At 41.6% G+C, this 17,523-nt stretch overlaps 1 protein-coding gene across 9 annotated transcripts in view; it reads left to right on the forward strand.

Moving 5' to 3' along the window:
* Positions 1 to 17,523, forward strand: part of fcho2 (FCH and mu domain containing endocytic adaptor 2) — a 267,367-nt gene that overhangs the window by 142,916 nt on the left and 106,928 nt on the right. For all 9 annotated transcript variants that reach the window (XM_041185860.1, XM_041185866.1, XM_041185867.1 and 6 more), the window contains exons 12-13: positions 14,579 to 14,636; positions 16,531 to 16,700. In XM_041185860.1, coding sequence (XP_041041794.1) covers positions 14,579 to 14,636; positions 16,531 to 16,700 — 228 coding nt within the window. The remainder of the gene's footprint in view (positions 1 to 14,578; positions 14,637 to 16,530; positions 16,701 to 17,523) is intronic.

Raw genomic sequence — 17,523 nt, forward strand, 5'->3', positions numbered from 1 at the left:
AGGGAGCTCTACTCTGCATGTAACTGGTATAATTGACCTGGGACTGCTAGATACTGACAATATATGAAATAGGACAACTTGAAAGTAAATTGAATTACTGAAACGGGAAAAAAAGAAAGATTAACTTTAACTTACACATCTTCTACAACAATCCTAGGACATCCCAAAGTGCTTCCAGCAAATTAAGTATATTTGAAATGTAACGTAAAAACAATTCCAATAAAACACATTTCTTAATTAAAAGAAATGAGCTTGGAGCTAAAATTCATGAAATATGTATGGCATTTTTGAAACTTATTCATTTTTATTTCTATTTCTTTCACATCGAACCTATCTCTGCATACAAAATGCAATTGCAAAATATCTCAAATGGAGCTTCCTGTGGCTACCAAGGGAAATTTGATTTTCAGAACACTAAGTAAAATCCTGCAGCTATAGCTGTTTCCTCAGTAATTATATCTGCAGTTTCCCTTCATTCTTAACCTTCCACTGCCAATATCTTAGCAAAAGAGTTCTGTTGAATATATAGAAAATTTCAGGGAGATTGCTTTGTAGCAAAACTGCATAATGTTGCAGAAAGTTCTGCTTTGCCAGTTTTGTACCCATGCATGCTTCATTTTGTGTCAACAGGTTGTGGTGAGCATAAGAAACCCTAGATGATTTTTCATTTCCTCTTTCTGGCCTTGGGATGCCAGATAGAAGTGAGGATAGGATGTGAGGAGCAAATTTCTTAATGAGTCTGAGTATCTATGGGAGCTTAACTTCAGGAGTGGATGAGAGTTTCAGGGGAGATGAGAGGAATGGATTGAAAACACTGCAAAATAGTAAAAGATGTTAACTGTTTTTCCATGTATGACATCTCTAAATTGCTTCACACCATTTGCCTGTAACCTGTAACCATTTGCCAAACAAATTGAAGGTGGCCAAAATTGTTAGGAGTTCAGACATCAAAGTCCCCATTGCAGTAGTCAGAGCTGTTAAGAGAAATGCTGCTTTTGTGTCTATAGCTTGTAGTGCTAAAATTGTTACTAAAATGTAACATGCTAAATGCAAAAGATTGTTTGCATAACATAATCATAATTATCTATCTAGGTTCCACATTGCCACTATATGCACTATTATGTACTTAGAATAATGGTATTTTGTTCAAGAAGCATGTTTGAATTCAAGAAGCATGTTTGAATTGTAGTGTATAATCAAAAAGTTCATACATAAACCAAGTAACCAAGTTAAAAACATGGAAACATGTGCATTTAGTACAAATAGACATTGTTACATGTAACATATTGTGCAAACAATATACAATAATTTTAATGTGGTATGTAATATTTCTGCATTGTTTTTCAACACCTTCAGGCTCTACTTTTCAGAGATCTCTCCTGATATTTATTGAGAGGTCTCTGCTGTTAAGGTCCGCTACCATTTTCCTATCTATGTTCTACTCTTGGGTTTTTACATTGCGCAACACAAGTGATTTATCCACAGATTAGGAAGATATGAAATAGAAGGAAAATTTCTTAGGTGTGTATAGGTGAGAAAGTAAAGAATGGCTGTGAATAGAGTTGTATTTGATTTCAAGAGGTCGTCAGTGGGGCACCACAGGCATCAATGCTGATGCTTTTTACAGTTTTTATAAATGATTTAGAATTGGAGACGGAAGCAGGGTTTGCAGATTATGTCTAGTTGGGAGGTTTCAAATAGTATTGAAGAGTCAAACCAAATACAGAGCGATCTGGATAGATCAAAATCAAGGCTAAACAAAGGCACACTTAAAAGCAAAGAACTGCGGATGCTGGAAATCCAAAACAAAAACAGAAATACCTGGAAAAACTCAGCAGGTCTGGCAGCATCGGTGGAGAAGAGCACAGTTGACGTGTCGAGTCCTCATGATCTTTCAACAGAATTAAGTAAAAATAGGAAAGGGTTGAAATATAAGCTGGTTTAAGGGGGGTGGTGTTGGGACAAGAAGAGCTAAGTAAATGGCCAGTGATAGGTGGAGATAACCAAAAGGTGTCACAGACAAAAGGACAAAGAGGTGTTGAAGGTGGTGATCTTACCTAAGGAATGTGCTAATTAAGGGTAGAAAGCAGGACAAACAAGGTACAGATAGCGCTAGTGGGGTTGGGGTGGGGTGAAGGAATACTAAAAGGCTAGAAGGTGGAGATAAAACATTTAAAAATAATGGAAATAGGAGGGAAAAGAAAAATCTATATAAATTATTGGAAAAAACAAAAAGGAGGGGGGAAAAAAATGAAAAGGGGGTGGGGATGGAGGAGAGAGTTCATGATCTAAAATTGTTGAACTCAATATTCAGTCCGGAAGGCTGTAAAGTGCCTTGTCGGAAGATGAGGTGCTGTTCCTCCAGTTTGCGTTGAGCTTCACTGGAACAATGCAGCAAGCCAAGGACGGACATGTGGGCATGAGAGCAGGGTGGTGTGTTGAAATGACAAGCGACAGGGAGGTCTGGGTAATGCGGACAGACCGAAGGTGTTCTGCAAAGAGGTCACCCAATCTGCGTTTAGTCTCTCCACTGTAGAGGAAACTGCATTGGGAGCAACAAATGCTGTAGACTAAGTTGAGGGAAGTGCAATTGAAATGCTGCTTCACTTGAAAAGAGTGTTTGGGCCCTACTCCTCAACCCCCTCCCATGGCACCTTCCCATGCAACTGCAGAAGATGCAACACCTGCCCCTTCACTTCCCCTCTCCTCACTGTCCAAGGGCCCAAACACTCTTCTCAAGTGAAGCAGCATTTCACTTGCACTTCCCTCAACTTGCACTATTGTTGAAGGATCATGAGGACTCGAAACGTCAACTGTGCTCTTCTCCACCGATGCTGCCAGACCTGCTGAGTTTTTCCAGGTATTTCTGTTTTTGTTTTTGTTAAAGGCACATTTAATGTGGCCCAGTTTAAGTTGATGAGACTCGGAAAGACCAATGAATAGCATGACTGAATTAAACACAGGAGAAGAAAATGGGGACACTTAGCTTCACACCTGAGAGGCATTTTTCTACTTTAAAGGCACTATTTAAATGTAAATTATTATTGCCGTTGCTGTTATAGTATTGTTGAATAGATGGACAGTTCACTAAAATCAACAGTGCCATTTGTGGCAGCAATAAAGAAAGATAATATGATCTTGGGATTGTTAGGAACTAGAGATAGTTTTAAGTAAGTTATATGTGTATTTGTGTGTGTTGGGAATAAGGTATATCTTAAGTTGAAGTTTAATTTGCATTTCAATAATTTGTATTTTAAGAAAGGGGGGGACTTGAGTTTTGGTTTCACTTTAAAAAATGCCTGCATTCTAATGAGGTTTTATGACTCTTGAAAGGAAGTTAAAACAAATACAAGGTAGGAAAAACTGTGCTGTTGCCTAGCAACAGGGGTTCCAGAGAGAGGGATCCACAGACAGAGAAAAACAGAAAAGTAGTTTCAGTTCTGTTGAAATCAGGAGCTGGGCAGGAGAGGGAACTGCAAAAAACAGATTTCCCATAAGAACAGGAGAAAGTCCCAGAGACCAGAGAGTGGGGGAAAAAAGTCCCAAGAAGACCTTCTAGTCAAAGGAAAAGAACAGAAATCTGGAAAAGGTCCTGTTAATTGAAGTTAAGAGTGAGGAGCAGAGGAAGGCTCCAAGCTTAAAGGGAAAAAGCTGCAGGATGCAGACTTAAAGTAAAATAGGCTTGCCTGAAGCCAGAAGATCCAAGGAGATAGCGAAAGGTCTGTAACACTTTACTATGGGCATATGAAGCAATGGTATTCTGTTGGCGTGGCTGAGTATCTGAGAGAGTGTGTGTGGAAGGCAAAGCTTGAATGCACATGGCAATCCAGGGGAGAGAAACAATGGAAGGAGAGTTCGAAACCCTGGAGGTGGACCCTTGTGGAAGGTATCCGAGAGAAAGTGTTGTTTGGGAGAAGATTCCAAAGTGAGTTCTTTGAAAGTGGAGGTTGGAAACCCTCATGTGAAAGACGAAGCTTAATGAGACCGTTTTGCTCACGGTGTGACAAGCATCTGGGGGAAATTGATGAGAGATCCACAGCATCTGTTTTGGGTAGCATCTGTCACTTGGTTTCAGAGAGTGGTGCGTCTGACCACAGGTCGTCTATTGGTTTACATTGACTGTACTCACTGTGAACACGAGAGTATACCATAGCTTATGTAACTTGAGCTGTCCTTACAAATCTGAATATATCTGTAAATTTATAGGTGTGGGTGAAGGAGTATTGTACTATAGTTAATCTTTTCTTGTTTAATAAATGTTTTATTCTTTTGTTAAAAGTTCATCAGCTGACTCCTGTGACTCTCTTCAATAGCTGCCCTCCACGTTCCTAAACAAAAGATGAAAGTTAGGATCTATCAAACTGGGATCTGACTTGTCCAGTAGTAACATCAGCTGGGATCATAACAGGATGTATAGCCAGAGTACAAAATGCATGAGGAGAAAAATTTGCATAAGGCACCAACTGGTATAGCCACACCTATTGCATGCAATTCTTGCTACTGTACCATTGCAACTACATCCAATATTGGAGGGATTAGTGGAAAAGGGCAAACTGATATCCATACTTAGGCATCTGAGCTATGATGGGAGGCCACAGTCACCGAGGAAGCTTGAGGAAGTTTTTCAAGTATTTAAAGAAATAGGTAAATTGAAGGTGGAGATAATATATTCCAGCTTTCCAGAACTCTACCAGTTTTTAGTTTAGAAGAGGGGAATTGCATAGAAAGTTTAAGTTTTCTATTTTACACATAGGTGATGAACATCTGGAATGGACAAGGAGGTACTGGGCAAATAGTATATGAAACTTTCAACAAGAGTTGGATAAGAACTTGAGAGATTATGCCATTGAGAATTATTAGTTTTTAGGACTGTACAGAACTACAATTTAGTCAGATCCTGTACTTTCTTATGTGATTCAGCTCATGGACATTCCTTTTTGCAGCATATTCCCTTTACTATTCTGACACATATCAGAATTTTCATAAGCTTGCTAAATATGGGTATACCTTATTTGGGGGAGGACAGAGAATTACAGTGAGTTTTATGTACAACCTAACAGCTAGGATGTTTCTTCCTCTCCATGTATTTGCAAACAATAAAATTCAAAAGTGTGGGACCAAGTAAATAGCTGTTTTGAAGTCCTGGCACAATCATGATGGTTCAAATAAGCTTTTTGAAAAGAATGCCATTTACTGCTAGTCTACAGTGATATTCCTGCTTTACTTTGTGTTTTATTTAAAGTAATCCGTGCACTTCGTCTTCTGCCGTATCCTTATATTAGTAAATATGGAGCTTACAGTATAAGTCTAAATTTTAACCTAGAGGTCCAATCTGTATGTGGGGATGGCTGCTGTTGCCTCTGATTTCCAGAATGCCCTGCAGAATTAAACTGCAGAGCCCCTTCAAGCATTTTTTAAAAAATCATTCTTGGGATGTTGGTGAGATTGGTAATGCCAGAATTTATTACCCATCCTTAATTGCCCTTGAGAAAGTGGTGATGAGCTGCCTTCTTTAAATCGCTGCAATCCATGTAGTGCAATTGCACCCACCACGCTGTGAGGGAGGGAGTTTCAGGATTTGTATGAGATGCATTTATGCAAACGTACAGAGCATGGTTAATAAGGTTGTTGAGCTACAGGCACAGATGGACATGTAGGGATTTTTAAAAATTCATTTACAGGATGTGGGCTTTGCTGGCTGGGCCAGCATTTATTGCCATTCCTAGTTTCCTTTGAGAAGGTGGTGGTGAGCTGCCTTCTTGAATCGCTGCAGTCCCTGTGGTGTAGGTACACCCACACTGCTATTAGGGATGGAGTTCCAGGATTTTGACCCAGCGACAGTGAAGGAACGGCGATATATCTCCAACTCAGGATGCTGTGTGGCTTGGAGGGGAAATTCCAGGTGGTGGTGGTGGTGTTCTCATCTATCTGCTGCCCTTGTTCTCCTAGATGGCAGCGGTCGTGGGTTTGGAAGGTGCTGCCTAAGGAGCATTGGTGAGGTTCTGCAGTGCATCTTGTAGATGTTACGTACTGTTAATATTGTGCGTCAGTGGTGGAGGGAATGAATGTTTGAGGATGTGGTTCCAATCAAGCGGGCTGCTTTGTCCTGGACGGTGTCAAGCTTCTTGAGTGTTGTAGGAGCTGCACATCCAGGCAAGTAGGGAGTATTCCATCACACTCCTGACTTATGCCCTGTAGATGGTGGACAGGCTTTGAGGAGTCAGGAGGTGCGTTACTCTTCGCACGATTCCTAGCTTCTGACCTGCTCTTGTAGCCACAGTATTTATATAGCTAGTCCAGTTCAGTTTTTGGTGATGTTCATAGTGAGGGATTTAGTGATGGTAGTGCCATTGAACATCAAGGGGCAATAGTAGTAGATTCTCTCTTGTTGGGGATGGTCATTGCCTGACCCTTGTGTGGTGCTAATGTTACTTTCCACTTGTCAGCCCAAGCATGGATATTGTCCAGGTCTTCCTGCATTTGGACATGATCTGCTTCAGTATGTGAGGAGTCGCAAATGGTGCTGAACATTGTGCAATCATCAGCAAACATCCCTACTTCCGACCTTAAGATGGAAGGAAGGTCATTGATAAAGCACCTGAAGATGTTAGGGCCGAGGACACTACCCTGAGGAACTCCTGCAGTGATATCCTGGAGCTGAGATGACTGACTTCCAACAAACACAGCTAGGTATGACTCCAACCAGTGGAGAGTTTTCTCCTTGATTCCCATTGACTCCAGCTTCGCTAGGGCTCCTTGATGCCACTGTCAGTCAAATGCGGCCTTGATGTCAAGGGCAGTCACTCTCACCTCAGCTCAAGAGTTCAGCTCTTTTTCCATGTTTGAACCAAGCCTGTAATGAAGTCAGGAGCTGAGTGGCCCTGGCGGAACCCAAACATGGCGTCATTGAGCAGGTTATTGCTAAGCAAATGCCACTTGATAGCACTGTTGATGACCCCTTCTATTACTTTACTGATGATCGAGAATAGACTGATGGGCGGTAACTGGCAGGGCTGGATTTATCCTGCTTTTTGTGTACAGGACATACCTGGGCGACTTTTCACATAGCCGGGTAGATGCCAGTGTTGTAGCTGTCCTGGAACATCTTGGCTAGGGGATGCGGCAAGTTCTGGAGCACAAGTCTTCAGTATTATTGCTGGGATATTATCAGGGCCCATAGCCTTTGCACTGTCCAGTGCCTTCAGCTGTTTCTTGATATCATGTGGAGTGAATTGAATTGGATAAAGACTGGCATCTGTGATGCTGAGGACAGCTGGAGGAGGCCGAGATGGATTATCCATTCGGCCCTCCTGGCTGAAGATTGTAGCAAATGCTTCAGGCTTATCGTTTGCACTGATGTACTGGGTCCCCTGTCATTGGGAATGGGGATATTTGCAGAGCCTGCTCCTCCAGTGAGTTGTTTAATTGCCACCACTCACAACTGGATTGGCAGGACTGCAGAGTTTCGATCTGATCCATTGGCTGTGGGATCGCTTAGCTCTGTCTATCAGTTACTACTTATGCTGTTTGGCACACAGTAGTCCTGTGTTATTGCTTCACCAGGTTGACACCTTATTTTTAGGTATGCCTGGTGCTGCTCTACTCTTCATGAGCCAGGGTTGATCCCTGGCTTGATTGTAATGATAGTGTGGGGGATATGCCGGGCCATGAGGTTACAGATTGTGTTCGAGTACAATTCTGCTGCTGCTGATGACCCACAGTGCTTCATGAGTTGCTAGATCTGTTTGAAATCTATCTCATTTGGCACGGTGGTAGTGCCACACAGTGAAGGCATCCTCAATGTGAAGGTGGGACTTCATCTGTATTACGACTGTGCAGTGGTCACTTCTACCGATACTGTCATGGACAGATGCTTCTGCGGCAGGCACGTTGGTGAGGTCAGGTATGTTTTTCCCTCTTGTTGGTTCCCTCACCATCTGCCGCAGACCCAGTCTTGCTATGTCATTTAGGACTTGGCCAGCTCAGTCAGTAATAGTACTATCTGGTGATTGTCATTGAAATACATTCTGCACCCTTGCCACGGTTGAGGGCCCTGTCTGTGTCCGGCCCATCTCCCGCGCATCCGCCCTCACGCCTTCTCCTCCCTCCCAGAAACATGATAGGGTCCCCCTTGTCCTCACTTATCACCCCACCAGCCTCCGCATTCAAAGGATCATCCTCCGCCATTTCCGCCAACTCCAGCATGATGCCACCACCAAACACATCTTCCCTTCACCCCCCCTGTCGGCAGTCTGTAGGGATCGTTCCCCCCGGGACACCCTGGTCCACTCCTCCATCACCCCCTACGCCTCAACCCCCTCCTATGGCACCACCCCATGCCCACGCAAAAGATGTAACACCTGCCCCTTCACTTCCTCTCTCCTCACCGTCCAAGGGCCCAAACACTCCTCTCAAGTGAAGCAGCATTTCACTTGCATTTCCCCCAACTTAATCTACTGCATTCGTTGCTCCCAATGTGGTCTCCTCTACATTGGAGAGACCAAACATAAACTGGGCGGCTGCTTTGCAGAACACCTGCGGTCTGTCTGCAAGAATGACCCGAACCTCCCTGTCACTTGCCATTTTAACACTCCACCCTGCTCTCTTGCCCACATGTCTGTCCTTGGCTTGCTGCATTGTTCCAGTGAAGCCCAATGCAAACTGGAGGAACAACACCTCATCTTCCGACTAGGCACTTTACAGCCTTCCGGACTGAATATTGAATTCAACAACTTTAGGTCTTGAGCTCCCTCCTCCATCCCCACCCCCTTTCTGTTTCTTCCCCCTTCCTTTTGTTTTTTCCAATAAATTATATAGATTTTTCTTTTCCCACCTATTTCCATTATTTTAAAATATTTTAAAATCTTTTATGCTCCCCCCCACCCCCACTAGAGCTATACCTTGAGTGCCCTACCATCCATTCTTAATTAGCACATTCGTTTAGATAATATCACTACCTTCAACGCCTCTGTGTTCTTTTGTCTGTGACATCTTTTGATTATCTGCTCCAATCACTGCTTGCTTGTCCCTACAACCACACCCCCCCCCCCACTTCTCTCCCCCCAACCAACACCGCCGCCCACCCCCCCACCAACCTTAAACCAGCTTATATTTCACCCCTCTCCTTAGATTCACTCAGTTCTGTTGAAGGGTCACAAGGACTCAAAATGTCAACTTTTTTCTTCTCTGCTGATGCTGCCAGACCTGCTGAGTTTTTCCAGGTAATTCTGTTTTTGTTTTGGATTTCCAGCATCTGCAGTTTTTTTGTTTTTATCTCTGATATCCTGGCATAAATGGATAAGGAACAATCCCAAAGTAAAAATAATTACTTGGGGGAAGGCCAATTTCAGTTGGGTGAGAACTGACCTGGCCCAGGTAAATTGGAATCAATAATTCCCACGTAACGCTGTAATGGAACAATGGATTGCCTTTGCTGAGGAAATGGATTGAGTACAGTCAAGATACATTACCATGAAGTGGAAAGGTAGGTCAAACAAAACCAGAGCTCCCTGGATGATGAAAGAAGTAGAGAGTAAGATGAAGCACAAAAAGAGTGCATCTGACAGATCTCAGTTGATAATATAAGTGAGACCCAGGCTGAATAGAGACAAATCAGAGGGGAAATTTAAAAAATGGGAAACAAAGAAAGAGTATGAGCAGAGGCTGGCAGCTAACATAAAAGGAAATCCAAAAGCCTGCAATAAAAAGTAAAACGGTAGTAAAAGGAGGGTGCGGCCAAGTAAGGACCAAAAAGAGGATTTATGCATGAAGCAAAGGGCATGGCTGAAGTACTAAATGAGTATTTTGCATCTGTTTTACTAAGGAAGATGCTGCTGCCAAAGACATAATGAAAGTTGAGACACTGGATGAGCTAAAAATTGATAAAGAGGACGAATTAGAAAGGCTGGTTGTACTTAAAATTGATAAGGAGTGGATGAGATGCATCTGAGGATACTGAGGGAAGTAAGGGTGGAATTTGCAGAGGTAATGAGCTTAATCTTCCATTCCTTCCTTAGAGGTGTTGCCAGAGGACTGGAGAATTGCAAATGTTACACCCTTGTTCAAATAAGGGTGTAAGGATAATTCCAGCAACTACAGACCAGCCAGTTTAACCAAAGTGGTAGGAAAGCTTTTAGAAACAATAATGTGGGACAAAATTAGCAGTCACTTAGACAAACGTAGATTAACAGATTTGTTAAAGGCAAATCATGTTTAACTACATTGACTGAGTTAATTGATGAAACAACAGAGAGCATTGATGAGGGTAATGTGGTTGATTTAACGTACACGTCCTTCTAAAGCCATTTGATAAAGTGTCACAAAACAGGCTCATCAACAAAGTCAAAGCCCATGGAATAAAGGGACAGTGATAGCAAGGACACAAAGTTGGTTGAGTCACAATAAACTGAAAGTAGTGGTGAACAGTCATTCTTAGGATTGGAGGAAGATATACAAAGAGGTTCCCCAGGGGTGGGACTAGGACCACTGCTTTTTATCCATCGATATTAATGATCTAGAATTGGATGTGCAGGTCATAACTTCAACATTTCCTGATGACACAAAACTTGGAAGTATTGTGAATGTAATTAGGATAGGGATAGACTTCAAGAGGACATAGGCTGGTGGAATAGAGAGACATGAAGCAGATAAAATTTAATGTAGAGAAGTGTGAAAGTTCCTATATTTGGTAGGAAGAATGAGGTGAGACAATATAAAACAAGGGATGCAATTCTAAAAATGTTGCGGGAGCAGAGGGAACGTATGTGCACAAATCATTGAAGGTGAAAGGGTAGGTTGAGAAAGTGGCTAAAAAAGCATAAGGTTTCTTGGGCTTTATAAATAGGGGCATGGCGGAAAAGACAGGGGAATGGCACTTAGTGAATTGCTCCTTCAGAGGGTCAGCACAGGCATGATGAGCTGAATGTCCTCCTTCTGTGATGTAACTACTATGATTCAATGAATAACTTTCAAACACTGTAAGTGGTTAGGATCTGGAATGCAATGCCTGAGAATGTGTTGGCAGATTCAATTGTTGCTTTCAAAAGGGAATTAGATAATTATCTGAAAAGAGTAAATTTGCAGGACTACTGGAAAAGGATAGGGGGGGATGGGAATAGCAAAATTGCTTTTGCAAAGGACTGGCAAGGAGAAAAGGTGCTGAATGCTGTAACCATCCTATGATTCTATGATATTGACGCTGCAAAATTGAAGGAATGGTGATTATTTCCAAGTCAGGATGATGTGTGACTTGGAAATGGTGAACTTGCATGGATGGTGTTCCCATGTTCCTTGCTGCCCTTGTTTTTCAGGCTGCAGGTTTGGAAGGTGCTGTTGAAGGAGCCTTGGTGAGTTGCTGCAGTACATTTTGTAGATGGCACAAGCTGCAGGCACAGGGTGACTGTAGTAGAGGAAGTAATTGTTTAAGGTGATGGTGAGGTGCCAATCAAGCGAGCTGCATTGTCCTGGATGTTGTCCAGCTACTTGAGTGTTGTCGGAGCTACAGTTATCCAGGTAAGTTGGGAATATTCTGTCACATTCCTGACTTTTTGTCTTGTAGATGGTGGAAAGCTTTGGGGAGTCGGGCGATACGATACTGCATAATTCCCAGCCTTTGACTTGCTCTTGTAGTCACAGGATTCATGTGACTGATCCAGTTAAGTTTCTGGTCAGTGATGATCCCCAGGATATTGATGGTGTGGGATTTAGTAGTGGTAATGCTATTCACGTGGATATGGTTTAGTGGTGGTAAATTCAAGTGGATGTGGTTGGAGCTGTGGGCTGACAAGTCCCTGGGTCCTAATGGACTTCATCCTAGGGTCTTAAAAGAAGTGGCTAGTGAAATCATTGATGCATTGGCTGTAACTTTCCAAAAATCCCTAGATTAGGGGAAGGTTGCATTAGATTGGAAAATAGCAAATGTAACTCCTTTATTCAAGAAGGGAGGGAGACAGAAAGCAGGAAACTACAGGCCAGTTAGCTTAACATCTGTCATAAGGAAAATGGTAGAAGCTATCAATAAAGATGTTATGACAGGGCAATTAAAAAAATTCAAGGTAATCAGTCAGAGTCAACATGATTTTGTGAAAGGGAGATTATATTTAACCAATTTATTGGAGTTCTTTGAAGAAGTAACGTGTGGTGGATAAAGGGGTGGATGTACTATACTTAGATTTCCAGATGGCATTTGATAAGATGCCACATCAAAGGTTATTGCGGATAATAATACCACATGTGTAGGGGATAACATATTGGCATGGATAGACGATTGGCTAGCTAACAGGAAACGGAGAGTAGGCATAAATAGGTCATTTTCTGGTTGGCAAGTTGTAACAAGTGATGTGCCACAGAGATCACTGCATTTTACAATTTATATAAATGACTTGGATGAAGGGACTGAAGGTATGTTTGCTAAATTTGCTGAAGACACAAAGATAGGTAGGAAAATAAGTCGTGAAGAGGACATAAGGAGGCTGCAAAGATATATAGATAGGTTAAGTGAGTGGGCAAACGTGGTAGTTGGAGGAAAATGTGAATTGTCCATTTTGGCAGGAAGAATAAAAAAAGAAATGCATTATCTAAACGGTGAGAGATTGCAGAGCTCTAAAATGTAGAGGGATCTGGGTGTCCTAGTGAGTGAGTCACAAAAGGTTAGTGTGCAGGTACAGCAAGTAATTAGGAAAGAAATGTTATTGTTTATTGTGAGGGGAATTGAATACAAAAGTATTCAATTATGCTTCAGTTATACAGGATATTGGTGAGAATGCATCTGGAGTACTGTATATCATATTGGTCTCCTTATTGAAGGAAGGATGTAAATGTTTTGGAAGCAGCTCAGAAAATGTTTACAAGACTAATACATGGAATGAGTGGGTAGTCTTATGAGGAAAGGTTGGACAGGCTATACTTGTATCTGCTGGAGTTTAGAAGAGTAAGAGATGACTTGATTGAAACATAAAAGATCCTGAGAGGCCTTGACAGGGTGGATGTGGAAAGGATGTTTCCTGTTGTGGGAGAATATAGAACTAGGTGTCACGGTTTAAAAATAAGGGGTTGTCCATTGAAGACAGAGATGAGGAGAAATTTTGTCTGCGGGCAGAGAGTCTTTAGAACTCTCTTCCTCGAAAGGCAGTGGAAGCAGAGTCTTTGAATATTTTTATGGCAGAGGTAGATGGATTCTTGATAAGCAAGGGGGTGAAAGCTTATCAGGGTAGGTGGGAATGTGCAGCTGAGGTTACTCTTATTTAATGCCGGAGCAGGCTCAAGGGACAGAGTGGCCTACTCTTGCTCCTAACTCGTAAGTTTGTATGAGTTTGTTCCCTGCCAGAAAGGTCCACTTAATGCAGCTGACCAGGACACCATGGAAGATCTTTCTCTTTTCATAAGTTTGTTGCTCAGCTACTTCTCCAAAATATTTTTAAACTATCCTATTTTTAAATCGATAAGGAAGAAAATAACTTACACAGTAGTTTTACCGCACAGCACAATATCTTCAACAGTTTAACTGATACTGCATACATGTTTAGTTTTATTTTATGCTTACAGCTGGAAGTACTTTTATTAATTTGAATATATTTCTTACATTGGCCATGTAGTTGATAGAGAAGAGGGGAGTCGTAGACTCCAGAATGATATCAATGGTTTGGTTGAGTGAGCGAAAAAGTGGCAACTGGAATTCAATTCAGAGAAGTTTGAGTTAATGCATTTAAGGAGGGCAAACAAAGCTAGGGAATTCACAATAAACAGGAGGATATTGAGAGGGGTAGAGGAACTGAGAGACCTTGCAGTGCATGTCCACATCCCCTGAAGGTGGCAGGACAGCTGGACAAGTTGGTTAAGAAAGCATATGGAATGCTTTCCTTCATTGGACAAGGTATAGAATACAAAAGCAGGGATGTTATGCTGGAACTATATAAAACGCTGGTCAGTCCACAGTTGGAATTTTGTGCACAGGTTTGGTCGCTACATTATGGGAAGGACATAATTGCTCCAGAGAGAGTACAGGGGAGATTTATAAGAATGTTGCCAGGGCTTGGAAATTGCAGCCATACAGAAAGATTGGATAGGCTAGGTTTGTTTTCCTTAGAACCGAGGAGGCTGAGAGGTGACTTAATTGAGGTGTACAAGATTATGAAGAGCCTAGACAGCGTAGACAGGAAAGACCTCTTTCTCCTAAAGGAGAGGTCAGTAATCAGCGGGCACAGATTTAAGGTGATTGGTGGAAGGATTAAAGGGGACATAAGGAAAAAACTTCTTGACCCAGAGGCTGATGGTTGTCTGGAATTTGCTGCCTGGTTTGTTGGTGGAGGCAGAAACGCTCAACTAATTTAAGAGGTACCTGGATCTGCACCTGAAGTGTTGTAACCTGCAAGGCTATGGGCCAGGTGCTGGAAGGAGAGATTAGAATGGGCGGCTAGTTTTTTTTTTTCTTTTGCGGCCAATGTAGACACGATGGGCTGAATGGCCTCTTTCTGTGTGTTACTTTTCTATGGTTCTACAGTAACTAGCAGAGTACTCATCAAATTCAAAAATATGGTTCTCATTGTTGGCATTTAACAATTATGTCTTTCTCTTTCCCCAGAACATCCCAGAGGTGGATGAAGAAGGATACTGTATCAAGCCAGAAGTGAATCAAATTAATATCCTTAATTTGAACCATCCAATGTCAAACTTATCTTCATTTCATTAACACTTTGGGGCAATCAATGAGGTACAAAATGGAAATAAGACAGATAACTAAAGGAAAAAGCTGATCTCTCCAAATTACAGACAAACAACTCTCCGATAGACTTTTGTCGCAGGAGGAAGGTTACAGGAAATGAGTATGTGATATCTCACTAGCACTTCAAAATAATAATCTTGAAACTTTAATCACTTGACATACACACCTCTAGGGAAAAAAGCCTATACTAAACATCCAGCATTAGCACATTGCACTATAGTGAAGTATCAAGCATTGTGTAAAAGGTACTGTCCTTTGAACACTTAGGCCCCGATTTTCACCACAATGGAAAGCCTCCATCATAGCGGAAGTGGCCAAAAATTGTAAGTCCTGCTCCTGAACATGGCACTTCCCATTCTCACAGGGGTGGGAATGGGGGTAGCTCGAGTTCCGCACATGTACGGTTAATGGAGGCAGCTGGCCATTTAAATCATCAGCTGCCTCCACTGAAGTCAGATTTTTGTATCCCGCGTGAAACCCGAAGTACACAGAGTAGACCTGGTAAGAGCAGTTTGAACCTTGTGGATTTGTGTGGATAGTCAGGGTACCCCTTTGGATTTGTTCCCAGGACACCTTTGGGGGATTTCAGGTGCCCTTGAAGGAGGCCAGGTGCTCTTTGGAACTGTAAAAAGTAGGCATAAATGTACATTAAAAGTGCATAAAATCATTAACCGTCAAGATCATTAGAACTGTCAACAGACCTGTCAAAAGCTACTATCAAGAAGACCTGTCAAAAATGTTAAGAGGACGTGTCAAAGGGAGCTGGCAAGACATTTAAAAGCCCTGCCCTTTAAATCTTTGAAAAAACGGAGTGTTAAAAAAAAATTGTTGCTTACTGTTTCACTCTATTCACATAAGCCTGACAGCTTCCAATGCTAGATTACTGTTGCATGCCACCAGTTCACAGTTTGATTGACAGCTACAAGTGGTTATAGACACTTTGAAATGGGACTATGAATTTCATTTCATTGTTATAAGGGATTTTACACTTGAATGAAATGTTATAAGGCTTTATATTGTTGAAGGAATGTAATTGTAGTAAATGGGTTTTTATGAATGAGATTTTTTCAATATAGGGAAGATTGCAATAGACACTTCGAAATTTATTTTATAGAACTTTATTTTATCTCTTCTTTGCATAGGCCCTGAGGTCTGCCCATGGTGGATTTCTAGTGAGTAGGAATGGTAGGTGTAAGGCAAAAGGGTTTGCCATGAATTGGCACTAAGTTAGAATAGGGGTTTTAAAGGGCCATGAGGGCAAGGTAGGTTGGCATGGTGGGTATTAGAGGGGCCATGGGTATGGGTATAGGGGCATAGGTTGGCATGGAGGGAGCAGGGGTTATGAGGAGTGGGTCATGTGGTGGCATGGGTTGGCATGGATGGGACATTGTTGTTTTGAGGAGGGGTGAAAGCTGGAGGGATATTTCATGTTTTATTTTTTCAAATATTGAACACAGTACCAGAGCCCCAGGCAGGCCTTTCGTCCACCCCACCTCCGCGCCTGGCACAATCCTCAGTACTTCTAGCCACCACCATCACCCAACCAAAAATCTGACATCCAGGCAACCATTTCTAAAAGCTGGTTTCACGGAGCTGGGAATTCTCCCAGCTCTGCGCACCCAATTTGCGGATGAAAACCCAGGCCTTAGTTATCTGGAATTTCAAGTTAATGCTCATTTCATACCTGCACACTATTGCAAAAGAGAATTAAACATATTTTTGTTGTTGATGGAAGGGTTAAATCTAGGCTCAAAAGATAGCCTATTTACAACTATAAAAGTGTGTGTTTCACTCCCTTGACTAATGAAAACATGCCAAAGAGAACAATTTTTACTCATCAAGTGATTCAGGCTCTGATGATGAAGAACCCAGGAAGTTCCATGTGCAAATCAAACCTGTGCAACCAAACAATGGTACTAGCCACACATTGGAAGAACTGAAAGCATCCATTGGGAATATTACACTTTCTCCCTCCCCATCTGTAAGTAATATTTTGATCTTGTATACATGAGATAATTTGAAGCTTCTTTGGCAGTTTCTAACATACAGTGCATTTATTTGCCTTATTTAATCTCTTGGAAACAGTGGTTCTTGGAGGCCCATTGACAATGTGTATAAAAAGTGCACAATGTGTAATTTTAAATAACGTTTTGCCCAAAATTGAAGATTATTTCTTCTAAAGTTTTGCTTACAGTTAAATTAGGCATTATGCTATAAAATAATTTTGGTATCCCGTTTAAGCAGTTAGAAACCACATTTCACTATGGCTGATGCTGACATGCTCAGGATTTATTGTAAGAAGCATATTATATTTTTTCCAGTTAGATGCATATTTTAGAATCAATCCAGTTATGGCAAGACGCAAAGGAAAATTTGAAGCAGTTGCATTAGATAAATATTGCACTTTTTTGCTGCTTGCTGTGCAGTGTTATAGCATTGATTTTGGATGAATTGAGGTTAAGGATGAAATTGTTCTATATAATATAGATTTTTTGGGGGATTAAGAAGTGCAACTTGGTGAACGTTTGTTCTCTTTTTTGGGTTTTTGCCCAAGTTTGAATTGAATTAAGTTCTCTGAAAGTCACTTTAAAGGAAATGTTTCACTGAATAATAATGACCCTGCATCTTTCAACCCATTAGCGATTCTGGCACAGCCCATCCAAAACTGATCACAGCTTCAATTGGATAGTTACATGCCTTTCATAAGCTTCAGGTGTCAACTTATGTCAGTACCACCAGTTTCTGCACTTCAAAACAGGGATGTTTTGAGGGATGTGAAAATATTGCAACTCATTTAACACCAA

Source organism: Carcharodon carcharias, chromosome 4 (genome assembly GCF_017639515.1).
Source record: "Carcharodon carcharias isolate sCarCar2 chromosome 4, sCarCar2.pri, whole genome shotgun sequence".
In the NCBI taxonomy this organism is placed as follows: domain Eukaryota; kingdom Metazoa; phylum Chordata; class Chondrichthyes; order Lamniformes; family Lamnidae; genus Carcharodon; species Carcharodon carcharias.